This window comes from Manacus candei, unplaced genomic scaffold (genome assembly GCF_025592945.1).
Source record: "Manacus candei isolate 608988 ecotype Guabito, Panama unplaced genomic scaffold, ASM2559294v1 h1tg000037l, whole genome shotgun sequence".
Classification (NCBI taxonomy): Eukaryota; Metazoa; Chordata; class Aves; order Passeriformes; family Pipridae; genus Manacus; species Manacus candei.
In genome coordinates this window covers 11,838,302-11,850,725 of record NW_026138085.1, presented here as the reverse complement: position 1 = coordinate 11,850,725, position 12,424 = coordinate 11,838,302, and the positions used below count along the sequence as shown (strand labels likewise).

The 12,424-nt window shown below is 54.4% G+C and overlaps 1 protein-coding gene across 8 annotated transcripts in view; it reads left to right on the top strand.

Annotated features, from left to right (window-relative positions):
* LARP1 (La ribonucleoprotein 1, translational regulator) overlaps nt 1-12,369 on the top strand; it is a 46,523-nt gene extending 34,154 nt beyond the window's left edge. For all 8 annotated transcript variants that reach the window (XM_051794394.1, XM_051794395.1, XM_051794393.1 and 5 more), the window contains 11 exons: nt 86-260; nt 1,120-1,289; nt 1,532-1,891; nt 3,083-3,206; nt 3,811-4,016; nt 4,114-4,220; nt 4,604-4,755; nt 5,022-5,166; nt 5,399-5,508; nt 6,012-6,139; nt 6,722-12,369. In XM_051794394.1, coding sequence (XP_051650354.1) covers nt 86-260; nt 1,120-1,289; nt 1,532-1,891; nt 3,083-3,206; nt 3,811-4,016; nt 4,114-4,220; nt 4,604-4,755; nt 5,022-5,166; nt 5,399-5,508; nt 6,012-6,139; nt 6,722-6,943 — 1,899 coding nt within the window. In that variant the 3' untranslated portion in view covers nt 6,944-12,369. The remainder of the gene's footprint in view (nt 1-85; nt 261-1,119; nt 1,290-1,531; nt 1,892-3,082; nt 3,207-3,810; nt 4,017-4,113; nt 4,221-4,603; nt 4,756-5,021; nt 5,167-5,398; nt 5,509-6,011; nt 6,140-6,721) is intronic.
* The last annotated feature ends 55 nt before the right edge of the window (nt 12,370-12,424 follow it).

Genomic DNA, 12,424 nt, shown 5'->3' with positions numbered 1-12,424 from the left:
TGTGGTGCCTGTTTTCTATGGACGAGTTAGCCCCTCAACGTGCCAAGGCTAAGTGCTAAGTTAACCAAGTATCCCTTGGTTCCAGGCTCTGAAGGACAGCAAGGTGGTGGAAATTGTGGATGAGAAGATCAGGAGAAAAGAGCAGCCAGAAAAATGGGCTCTGCCTGGCCCTCCTATGGCAGACTACACTCAGACTGACTTCTCACAATTCATCAATTGCCCTGAGTTTGTCCCCCGGCAAAGCTTCCAAAAAGAGACAGGTGAGCTCTGGGGGAATGTGGAGTGAGGTGTGGGATGCAGTGCTAGGACTGCAGCAGGACTGAGACCCTGATAGTCAGGAGTGTTCCCCAGGGCAGGGCTCTGACACTGGCTTTCTGCCTGGTGGTGGGAGCTGATCTGAGCTCTGTCCTTGGACCTCCAGAGCTGCTGCCTCCATACGTGGGGGGAAACATGAGAGACTGAGTCTTGTGGCTTTTCCTCTGTGGGGGCTGAAGTCATTCAGGGAGGGTCACTCCTGCTGGAAGTCTCTTGGCTGTGCCTGGAAATAGTCTTATGGTTGCTGGGCAGAGCAGAGGACACTTGGGAATCCAACTTTTCCTTACCGGGTGAGGAGATACTGGGCACAAATTGGGCAACAGGTGTGGAGCTGTCAACCAAGTGCTGGGGAAGGGTCTGCTGTCCTTCATGAGCTGCTCCTGCTCTTGTCACCTAACCCCATGGGGGCTGGCAGGAGCCCAAACCTGCACCTGAGAGCCCAACTGGAGAATCTTCTTGGTCCTGTTGTAAGAGTTTTGGCAGGAGAAGATCTATTCCCACTGGCTCCAGACTGTCTTGGGAAGGTTTCCCAGAGAGCAGCACAGCATCTGCCTTAGGGCTTTGTGTGTCTGGGAAGCTGTCACCTGCAAAGCTTTGTGGCCACCACTGGCATTAACTGGAGATTCCCACTCCAGCACCTGTGGGCACTGTGCTGGTAGCCTTGGCCACAGGATGCCAGCTAGTCCTGCAAGCTGTGCTGTGCTGCCGGAATGACTCCTCCTTTGGTCAGATAATTTGTAAGTACACAACCCCCCAGGCTCCCTCCCTCCCTCTAAAGCACCTTGTGGCTCTTTTTGGCTCTAGAGTCTGCTCCTGGCTCCCCACGTCCTGCCAGCCCTGTCCCCACCAAAACAGAGGAGGTCAGTAACCTGAAGACAATGCCCAAGGGCCTGTCCACAAGTCTACCAGACCTGGATTCAGAGACATGGATTGAAGTGAAGAAGAGGCCTCGGCCTTCCCCAGCCAGGCCCAAGGTAGGTGGTGATGTAGGAGCTCTTGGAGTGGGGGGTTTCCCAGTTGTTGAGGTCACTTGAATCATAAGTTGGCAGGCTTCAAATCAAATAGGGTACCTGAGCCCCTTTGGAGCTCCTCCTCAGTGGTGTGAATAAGGTGTTCTGGCTGGGGTGAAGAAACAAGGGGCAATAGCTGGATCTCTTGTCACTTGTTTCGCTGTGTGGTCTTTACACTTGTGTCACCCTTGTCCCCCTATCTGTAGAAACCAGAGGAGTCAAAGACACCCCAGCAGCAAAAGCAAAAGGACCAAGATGAGCCTGAGGAGCTCGACTTCCTCTTCGACGAGGAGATGGAGCAGATGGATGGCCGCAAGAACACCTTCACCGACTGGTCAGATGAAGATTCCGATTACGAGATCGACGACCGCGACGTGAACAAGATCCTCATCGTGACGCAGACACCTCCTTACCTACGCCGGCATCCTGGTGGGGACCGGACTGGCAACCACACCTCCAGGGCTAAAATGAGCTCGGAGCTGGCCAAGGTGATCAATGATGGGCTCTACTACTACGAGCAGGACCTGTGGACAGAGCAGTTTGAGCCAGAGTATTCACAGATCAAGGTGAGAGCGGCTGATCCAAGGAAGGGAGTGTGTGTGGGCTGTGGGGAGCCTCATGTGTGGCAGGGTGGCTGATGGTTAGTGTGGGGTGAGAAGGGCAGTACAGCAGGTTACAGCCCACTCATGGGGTAGAGCTAAGCTGGGATTAGTCCTCTTGCAATGTTTGGACTTCCTGGTTCCCAGCATCATGCCCTGCCATGTCAGGGATAAACACAGCTCTGTAACAAGATGTAAGGCTGCAGCCAGGTAAACAAAGTGCCAGTAGTGAGGTGACCTGGAACGTGGGGCCCATTGCTCTGCTGTCTGCCAGGGTCTTGGCTGGCAGTGCCAGATCTGTGAGGGGAAACAGGTGTTTGCACTGTCCAGAGCACCCTGTGCTTCGTGGCACAGTCTGTTGGAGACCACACGTATTGGGAACAAGTTCATAGATGGCTGGGCTGCACTTGGCCTCTGCTCTTCTCCGTTTTGGTATCAGTTTGCACAGACATGGGCTTTTTATAGAAAGCTCATCTGCTGCTTTGAAACATTTGAGTCCCAGCTTGGTGACTCTCACGGTTGGGGACTTGCCTAGACTTGCTCAGTGACAGAAATTATGGCTGAAAGTGGTGTGACTTGTTGGAGCTACAGCTGGGCTCAGTGGTTCCATGTCTGGTTCATGGCCCCCTGGCTGAAGGAATGCTGCTGTCTGGGGTGACAGAAGCTGTGGGGGGAGCAGGTGACAGGGACAGTGTGTGCTGTGGGTGTGGGTCCTTCAGATACATGGGAGTGTTGTGCCCCACTGCTGGCATGGCTGTGGGGGTGTGGGGAGGGAACTCTAGGGCCACAACACTGTGGCAGTGGCAGAGGGGCCTGGCTGAGAACAGGTCACTGAGCTCACCTTGAGCTTTTACTGCACCAGCACTGGCCTGGGTGGGTAAAAGCCTGAGAGAAGCAAGTGCTAATTAGTGGAGCTGCCTTGAAGGATCCCTGGAAGCTTAGGAGCAGCAAGTGGTTCATAGTTCATAACTGGACTGTGCAGTGCCCAGTTTTCTGTCTGCCACACCTCCCCTTCCTACCTCTGTGCAGCAGGTCTCCCTCTGGGCACCAGGCCCTGTGACTGCACTCAGGGCCCAGTGCCGTGGCTGTTGCACATGGTTGTGATGGGGTGAGGGCAGAAGAGGGCAATTTCTTCACCATCTTCCTCTTACAACATAGCAAGAGGTGGAGAACTTCAAGAAGGTGAATATGATCAGCAGGGAGCAGTTTGACACCCTGACCCCAGAGCCCCCCGTGGATCCAAACCAAGAAGTCCCTCCAGGTCCCCCCAGGTTCCAGCAAGGTAAGAGATGGGGCATGAATGGGTTGGACTGAATTTGTCCCTGTTCCTTATGCTGAGAGGTTCTTGAAGGTTGGGTAGCAGATAGGGAGAAGGAATTGGGACCACAGGCACGTGGGATTATCTTTCCCAGAGTAATTATGTTCTTCCAACTGAATGTTTTGGGGCTCCGTCAGAGGAGGTGCAAAAGAAGGGGTGTCCCAGTGGAGTGAGGTGACCTTGGCAAATTTGGACGTAATTACCTGGATGTGACTTTCCTCTTGGACCCTCTCTGAGTACCTGGAAGGCAGCTGCCTGCTGGACCTTGTTTGCCTGTGTGTGCCCCCAGTGTCATGTCCTTCTCTTGGGAATGGGGGGTTTGTTGCTGTAGTTTGCCACTAGAAAGCAAATACCTTGTGGGATCCCTGGAAGCTCCATCCTTGGATCTGCTGCTAGGCTTTGGGTTTTCTGACCAAGCTGATGTCATGCTGGATTTGATGCTGGTCGTGTGGGAGGGCTGGGATGTGTCCCTGCATTCCTCCCCTCCCTACTTCCCATCTGCCAGATGGCAGAGACACTCATGCTCAGAGCTCAGCCTGACCTGGCTGGGGGGGGTTTCTCCCTGCAGTACCTACAGACGCTTTGGCCAACAAGCTGTTTGGAGTCCCTGAGCCTTCCACCATCGCCCGGTCTTTGCCCACGACTGTACCAGAGTCACCCAACTACCGCAACGCCAGGACCCCCCGCACCCCCCGCACGCCGCAGCTGAAGGACCCGACACAGACGCCCCGGTTCTACCCCGTGGTGAAAGAGGGCAGGACGATAGACGCCAAGGTGGGAGCCAGGGCTGGGCTGCATGATGGGAGCTGGGGTTTCCCAGCTGGGGCCTAGGGAGGAAGGGAACACATCCCTGATATATTGTGTCTTGCAGACTCCACGGAAAAGGAAGACGAGGCACAGTTCGAACCCTCCGATGGAGTGCCACGTGGGCTGGGTGATGGACTCTCGGGAGCACAGGCCACGAACCGCCTCTATCAGGTACCAGGGACGTGTGTACGAGATCATGGAGCAGCCAGAAATGGGAAAGGGAGCGAGTGTGGAAAGGAAGGGGGAAGGCAGCATCTGCTCTTGTAGGGGAAGTCTCCTCTTAGGTGACTGCAGAAAGAACTAGGACCAAACTTGCCCCTCCTGGAAGGGCTTGGGGAAAATCTGAAGCCATGGAGAACAGCGAGATGAAACTTTGTTAGAAACATTGATTCCCTTCCTAGTAGGCTATTCCATGGCTCAGATCCCAAGCCCATGGTAGACAGTCACAGGGAGTGGGACCAGCAGACAGGTGCTATGGGGTGGAGCGTGGCCCCACTCCGCTGTTGGCTGGGTGGTGCCAAGGGAGGGTGTTGACAGGAGTCTCTCATGCTCAGCTCCAGCCCCTCGGAGGGGACTCCAGCTGTCGGGAGCTATGGCTGCACCCCACAGTCCCTGCCCAAGTTCCAGCACCCTTCGCACGAGCTGCTCAAGGAGAACGGCTTCACACAACACGTCTACCACAAGTACCGTCGGCGCTGCCTTAACGGTAGGGACGCTGAGGGGGGCAGGGTGTCCCTGCTCTGCTGTGTTGGGTGCAGGAACTGCCACAGAGCATGGACACAGGCATGGGCAGGGTCCTGTGGACAGCCCTGCTGGCAGCTGATGTGTCCCCATGGTTTGTGGAGAGCATGGGTTGCAGTGTCCAGCACTGGGGCTGGGTGTTGTCACATTGCCATGTGGCCCTCCTGTGCACAAGCCCTTGACTCCCTGGGAGAGGATCTGCCTTGTAATTATCCCCTCTTCCCAAAACAGAGCGGAAACGACTGGGCATTGGTCAGTCCCAGGAGATGAACACGCTTTTCCGGTTCTGGTCCTTCTTCCTCCGAGATCACTTCAACAAGAAAATGTATGAGGAGTTCAAGCAACTGGCTGTGGAGGATGGAAAGGAGGGATACAGGTAGGAGGGGAGGAGCAGAGTGGCCTCTCCTGGTAGGGGAGTGAGGGAAGAAGGGTTGGCCTTTCACAGGGCTCACAGCAAAAGGCAGCAGCTCTGCCTTGCTCGAAGGTGGGTCTGAGGTCACCCTCAAGTCACCTGCTGCTGGTGTTCAGCAGGGCTCTCGCCTCAAGAGCCTCTGTGCCCTGTGTTGTGTGCACCCGTGTGTGAGCCCCCCATGCTGCTCTGTTCCCAGGTATGGTCTGGAGTGCCTTTTCAGATACTACAGCTACGGGCTGGAGAAGAAATTCCGGCCAGACATATTTAAGGACTTCCAAGAAGAGACCATCAAGGATTACGAAGCTGGTAGGTGCCTCCTTTGGGATTGGCAGTGATGTAGCCCAGCTGCAGGGCTGCCCCTGGGCCTCTTCTCATCATTTTGGGGAAGCCACATAGTGCTGTACGTTAACATGTGCCACAGGGACCGGGTGGACGTCCTGTTGCTCACTTTGTGGGAGGGTCAGTGGATGCTGACTGTCCTGAAGAGTCCCGGGGGATGGAGGAGGGCAGTGGGGGGCTGTAGCTCTCCCAAGGCATTCCTTTAGACACACCAGTTCACATAAGATTTCTCAAGGCCCTCCAGTGGCAGGGCCTTGTCACCACCAGATCAGCTGAGCTTGGAGACATCTCAAGTCAGGGGAGCTTCCCAGGACTATTGTAGGTTGCTTCCTTTGAGGTTTTCCATCTGGCCTAGGTTGTGCCCATCAGCAGGACAGGAGGGTTTGTGGGGAAGCCTTGGAGGAAAGGTGTCTGACATCTGGTTTGGTTTTTGTCCTGCTGACATCTGGATTGGTTTTCTTTCTCTCCAGGGCAGCTCTATGGGCTGGAAAAGTTCTGGGCCTTCTTAAAATATTCCAAAGCCAAAAATCTGGACATTAACAGCAAACTGCAAGAATACCTCAGCAAGTTCAAGCGCCTCGAGGACTTCAGAGTAGATGTGAGTAGACACAGCGCCTGCACCACACTGATGTACCTGCAGACAGCCCTTGGCCCCTCCAAGGATGGAGGATTTTGGGGGGTCCCCAGGTGGTGGCAGGTTGGGGAGTGGGAACAGTGACATCTACTGCTCCCTGTTATTGTAGCCGGGCCGGGAACAATCTGCAGGGTTGGAATATTGTAAATCCACTCAGAGCAGGATGAAGGAGCTGGATGAGCCCGTCCTCCCTGATGAACTGAGGATGGAGAAGGAAAGGGAGCCTTGATGGTTTTAGTAGAGCCAACACTGTGTGGAGCTTCTGCTCCCAAACTTCTGGACTATGCCCCTGTGTGGGAAGCAGGTGCCTAAGAACAAGTTATCACCATTGTGCTTGATTGGAAGTCAGTCAGTCTTTCTGTCAGCAGATCTGTCAGTGGGAGGTTTGGAGAGGAGGGCAGCTGAGTGCTTGGGATATGTATGTTCCTTGTGGGTCAGGGAGAGAAGTTGCAATTGGAGGCTTGCAGGAAGGCTCTTCCCTGATCCTGCGGGAGGGTACCTGCATTTGGAGGAGGCTATGCTGATACTGGGGTGCTTCTCTTCCAGCCACCCATGGGGGAGGAAGGTGGACACAAGAGATACCCTTCAACGTCAGGGGGAGATGGCAGGAAGCGCTACCCATCCCAGTCTTCCAGCAAAACGGTCAGCCAGTGCCCATCCAGCCAAGCCCACACCTCACCCAGCCAGCCTGCACAAGAGGATGCCAAAAACCTGAGCCAGCAATCCCCTGCCCCATCGGCTGCAGAGTCGCAGACAGTGGGGAAGTAGAGAGGCTGCAGCGTCTGCTTCCTGCCGGGGGATGGGGTGGGTTGGTGGGGGACTGGCTTGGAGAAGGGAAGACATGAGGGGGTGGGACAGGAAGGGAGCTGGAAGGTGGGTGCCCAGGAATAGGCTGCTTGGGAGAAACTTCAACGCACATGATCTTCTTCTCTTGTGGCTGGAAAGCAAAGACTATCTACATCTAAAACACCATTTTGCTATTACAACCCTGACCAGAGCCAGACCCGCTCCCAGCAGACCCACCCTTTCCTTTCCCTTCCCTCCCCTCCTGTGCACACACTCATGTCTTAGCGTCTCTTCAAAAAAAAAAATGTGTTCTGGTTGGGTTGGAAAGGGGAGATTTTTTTTATTATTATATATATATATCAAGTTTTAAATTATTGCTAGAAGTTCGTCTGGATTTACCAAAACAAGTCTGCTCTGTGTGGCCCCAACGACTCCCCTCTGTGTCCCCCCTCGGATCTCGCGGGGCAGCCGCTCAGGAAGCTCGGAGGAGCGAGGTTCCCCAGTGGGGGACCGAAGCCACAGCGTGTCACGATGCTGCGGAGCCTCTGATCTCCATGACCCGGCTGGCGTCTCCCATTCCACGTACGGCGGTGCCTCTCTCGACACCGACCTCCGCGACAGGAGCATCGCCCTGTTCGTCCTCCTGCTCCCTTCCCAACGTCTTCACCTTCCCGAGGGTCTGGCTCTTCCCTCTGCCCACCTCTCCCTTCTGTCACGGACAATTTGGAAGTCAACCAAAGGACCTTTGCCAAGGATAGGCTTGTTCTGACTCCTTCCTGCGAGGATGGCTGGTTGGGAGGCTGGCAGGCACCTGGACTCGAGCCTGCGTGGACGGTGCATCCGCTGCCCCAGGAATGCCCATCGCATGCAAAGACAGGACTTTGCCGAAGGAGCTTTTCCTTTTCCCTTGGAAAAAATGACATGACATAAAAAAAACCCACAAACCCCTCTAAAAAAAAAACGACGACAAAAAAACTCTTTAAAAAGACACATCTCCCTTTGCTTTCTTCCTTGGAAATATTATTGAAGAAAAAAAAACAAACAAAAAAAAACAAACAAAAAATCCCCAAAAACACACAAAAAAAAGTTGCCTTATGGTGGAGCTGGACGGGGGAGGCTTGTTGGTTTCCTGCATCCTGGGGTGCACTGGGCTCTTGGCCCCCCCAGGCCCAGAGACTCCTCACGGCATTGCTGCCGAGCTGATCTTCCCTGCGGCCTTTCCTCTGACCCCGCAGCTCGCTCGGATGCCTCTCCTGTCATGGAGCCTCCCTGCCAGGCCTGAGTCTCCTGGGGAAGGTGCCGAGGGCAGTCAAATCCAAGACTTGTGCTCACGCAGTAGTTGAAGCTGCTCCGCTGTGTTTGTACCATGGCAGCCTCCTCCCCATGACAGCAACTGAACGTGCTCATGGCCTTGCTCAGACCCCCCGGCCCTCTCCAGGCAGGAGGTTGATCTGCTCCAGTCTGTGCTTCCAGTGTGGTTGGGGGGTGAGCACGGAGATTGTCACAGCAGCTGGAGGTCCTTTCTGTGAGCAAGTCAGAGAGCTGGCGTGTTCCTGGTGCCACTTGATGCTGTAGCCTGACAGGGAGTGATGCAGCCCTAGGAAACCTGTCCCACAGCAGTCGCTGGCTCGGGACTGCTGGTGCAACCTGTGCAGGGGCGAGCAGGAGACCTGCCCAGCACAGGAGAGCTCTCACTTCTCACTTTGTGTGTTGTGGTTTGGCAGGTGGCTGCATGGAGCCTCCCACTCAACACAGTCCCTGTGCACCTCCCAGGGCTCAGATGACACCGTGCAATGCAGCTCCTTGCTGGGCTGAGGCAGGGCGTGGCTGCAGAGCTGCTGTGGCATTTACTTGATTGATCCTGCTACCCCACACCGGGTGGGCTTTGGCAGGCAAACCCTCCCCAGCCTGTGAGCTTTGCACGGGGCATGTGTCAGAGGAGTGAGATCTGAGATTTCCAGTGCTACCTCTGGAGTTGCTCCAGAGGTAGCACCAGAAAATTGTTTCTTTCCAGCCAGACCCACCTGCCTTGCTGCCACCGTGCTCCATCTCCTCAGTCCCTGGAATACCTGCCGTGCAGATGGCTTGGCTGTGGCTCTGGTGCTCCATCGCCTGAGCTGCAGAATGTGCTCCTTTGTGATGTGGAGTGGAGCAGGTATGCAATAGGTGGCTCCAGAGGTGCAGCTCATTGTGTGACCCTCTCTGCACCATCACAAGCTGGTACCAAACAGCGTTTTCCCAAAGGATCCAGTTGATCCAGAGCTGCATCTCAGAGCTGGGAGGAGTCATCTCTCCAGGGCTGTCCTTATGCAGCCACAGGGCAGGTGGGTGAGAGCAGCCAGGAGCTGAGGAGAAGGAGCAGGAGGGGGAGCATGGTCAGGCTGTCATGAGCAGTGGCTGTGGGTGCTCACTGGGCCCTGGCTGAGGTCATCACTTCCCAAACTGACACTGCCTCAAGGATGCTGCTTTGGTGGGGGGAGCTGGGCTGGAGTGAAGTGGCTTCGTGAACTGCTGCTAGAATTGAGAGCACGGCTGGGTTTGAGAGGCTGGGGAGCTGCTACTTTGCTGTTTCCTGGTGGTCTGATCCTGCCCTGCTCCATCCACCCCTGCTGTGTCACCCTGCAGCTGGTACCACTCACAGGCCAGATTCCAGCAGGCCAGCCTGCCTGAGGCCATGGATGCTCCACTACGGCAGCAGTGCTCTGGGGTTGTGGGGTGGGAACTGGGCAATATGGGCAAAAAGTTAACACTTGTACAGTGCTGTGGCCGTGACTGTTATATCTGGATTTCCCCTCTTGTGAGCCAGTCAGATCTCTTGAGGTTACGGATGTAGCCGGGTTTGTCCCTGATTTGGGAAGGAGGAGGCTGGATCAAGGACATTGGAGATGTGTTGCTGGTTGTTTGCAAGTGGAAGCGGGTCTGGATGTGCGCGGGTGGCCCCGTTGCCACGTCCTGTGCTCCTCTTGTGGGTGCGTGTTCTCTTTAGAAGCCAATTGTCTGCGTTTTAGCAACAAACATAATAGGAAATGAGGAGGAATGAGCTTCTGCTGTGGAGTTGTTGCTTGTGGAGCAGACTGTGGAATTGCTTGGGTAGTAGAAGAGGTAGAACGTTTCCCCAAGAATTTCCCAAAATCTAAGTTGATTTTAAATAATATTTTCACTTCTGAGCCTGAGACTCTAGTCTCAGAGTTTTCCCTTCCCCCTCTGCCAAGTCAGTGGTTTGTCACCTTAGCGTGTGCACCTGTTTCCCAGGGGAAGGTGGGTCAGAAGAGCAATCCCAGTGGTCCCACCACCCTCCAGGTTTGTGGACTGTGTGCCTTGTTTTACTGTCCGTCGGAGAGCAGCGGGCAGGGCAGAGCAAAGAACAGATGGACATGACAACTTGAGGCAGCTGTTTCTTGCTCCCACCTGCCTTCCTCCAGATGGAGGGAACACAGAGCCATTCACTCCTGCTCTGTGTAGGGGTGGGTGCTGGCAGAGGGCAAGGGAGCTCCTTGGAGCAGTGTCCTGCACCCCTGTGCTGTGTGGCCGTGGCCAGGCCAGGGCTGCCCAGGTCTGTGCGTGGCTGCAGGAGGCACCGCACATGACTTGTGTCCCACCTGGACGAAGGGACAGCTGTCCAGAGGGGCGTTGTATTTGAGGAAGTTCTTGCCCTCCTGTAGAGGACGGAGTTTGGCCTTGCTTTTAGCTTGGATCCTTCACCTCCCCGTGTTCTGTGCTTTTTTTGATTTTAGAGGTCCGAGTGGTTGCACGTGTGCTCCTGTGAGTGCTGATCTGTCCCGCAGCTCACGAGAGCTGCGTGGTGCTGGTGCCCAGCTGCTTTTGGAAAGGTCTGAGGGAGGCTGAGTCGGGAGGGGGAAGTGCTCCCCTCTTCTCAGGAGTTCCCCCAGGCTGCCACAGCTTGGGGCTTCTTGCTGAGGTCAGCCCATCTTTGGGGTGCAGGTGGCTGCAACAGGTACAGAGCTCTGGCGAGGGGTCAGGAGTGGAGGTAGAAGGTGTGTTTCAGAGGAGGTTTTGTTGCTTTGCCATGCTCATTTGGGAAAAACAAACAAAAAAATTAATAATACTGCTGCTCTGTTTTTGCCTGTCCATCCCTCTTCTGCTGCCCCCTTGCACCCCTGACAGGGGTCCCTTGAGTTTTGGGAACTGCTCGGGACTGGTCGACTGTACTGTAACAAACTGACGTGTTTAACCTCAGTGTCCTGCCACGTGTCTGCATGGCAGTGCAGAGGGGGCCTTCTAGCTGTTAATGCCTTTCCAGTTATTTTGTCAAAAAGAAAAAGAGAAAAAAAAAAAAAAAGGAAAATTGTATATGTAGCAAGCTGTGTTTGCAATGCTTATTGTCTCCTGTCTCCTCTGAGGCTGGTTATGTCACTTGTCACTGTTTGAAATGGGTGCTGGGCTCTTCTTGAGGGGGTTGCTACACTTGATGTTAAATGCCTCATTGGCTTTTTTTAAAGCTTCCAGTACAGGTAACAGATAAATGACATTTTTAACAGATGTTCCTCTCGGTGGCATGGAGCAGGCGGCTGGAGGGCAGCATTTCCAGGCGTAGTTTACAGTTTCACTTTCTGCAGACACTTGAACATAGGACCGATGTATCTGTGACAAGCACATCCCCTTGGTGGGAAGCTCCAGAGGAGCGGGGAGTGCCCTGGGTGCCAGCAGGCCCTGCAGGGTGTGCCGGGGTCCCCCTGGCCCCCCCGTGCTGTCCCTGCTTGCTCCCCAGGTGCCAGCCCTGCACCAGGGGGGCTTGTGCCCGTGGTGCCCCTCGTGGGAGGGGGTGCTTGGCACCACTTGGTCCCTTCAAGCCTCCCTGGTGCAGCCCCGCTCCCCCTCCTCCCCTCCCAGCCTGTCCTGGTCCCGCTGGGGTTGAAAACCTTTGGATCTGTGGCTCAGAAACCCCTGCTGAGCTGCACCCCAGTGAGTGCAGCCCTCTGCTCTCTCGCCTGGAGCTAAAGGGGTGATGGTTTGATGTGCTGGCCCTTCTCAAACCCCATGTGTCCAACCTCAGCCTTCTGTTTCCCAAAACTAGAAAGTGTGTGCAACCTTCTTCAGCTGCATTTATCGTAGAGACAAACTTAAAATGACTCATCACAGACCATGTATCACTTGGGAGGAAAATCTTGTTAATACGGCCGGCTGTACATGATCCATCTCTGTTGATAGTACATAATCTTTGACCCATGTGCTAGGATCATCATCACGTATAAACGGAAAAGAGAAAAATGTAAAATACTTGAATGAGAGCTTGTATTATAACATTAATATTATTCAGATTATCTGCTTTCTAGGCTGATGTGATTCATTATTCTAGTAATGCTTTAGTCCTTTGTAATTTGTGGTAATTATGCTTTTTCCTTTTTAATACAAAAAAAAATGTATAAAAATAAAAACTTCAAAAGACATCGCAGCCTGGGTTTTCTGTTCTGACTTGCCCTCCCAAGGGAGCTGGGAGCTGAT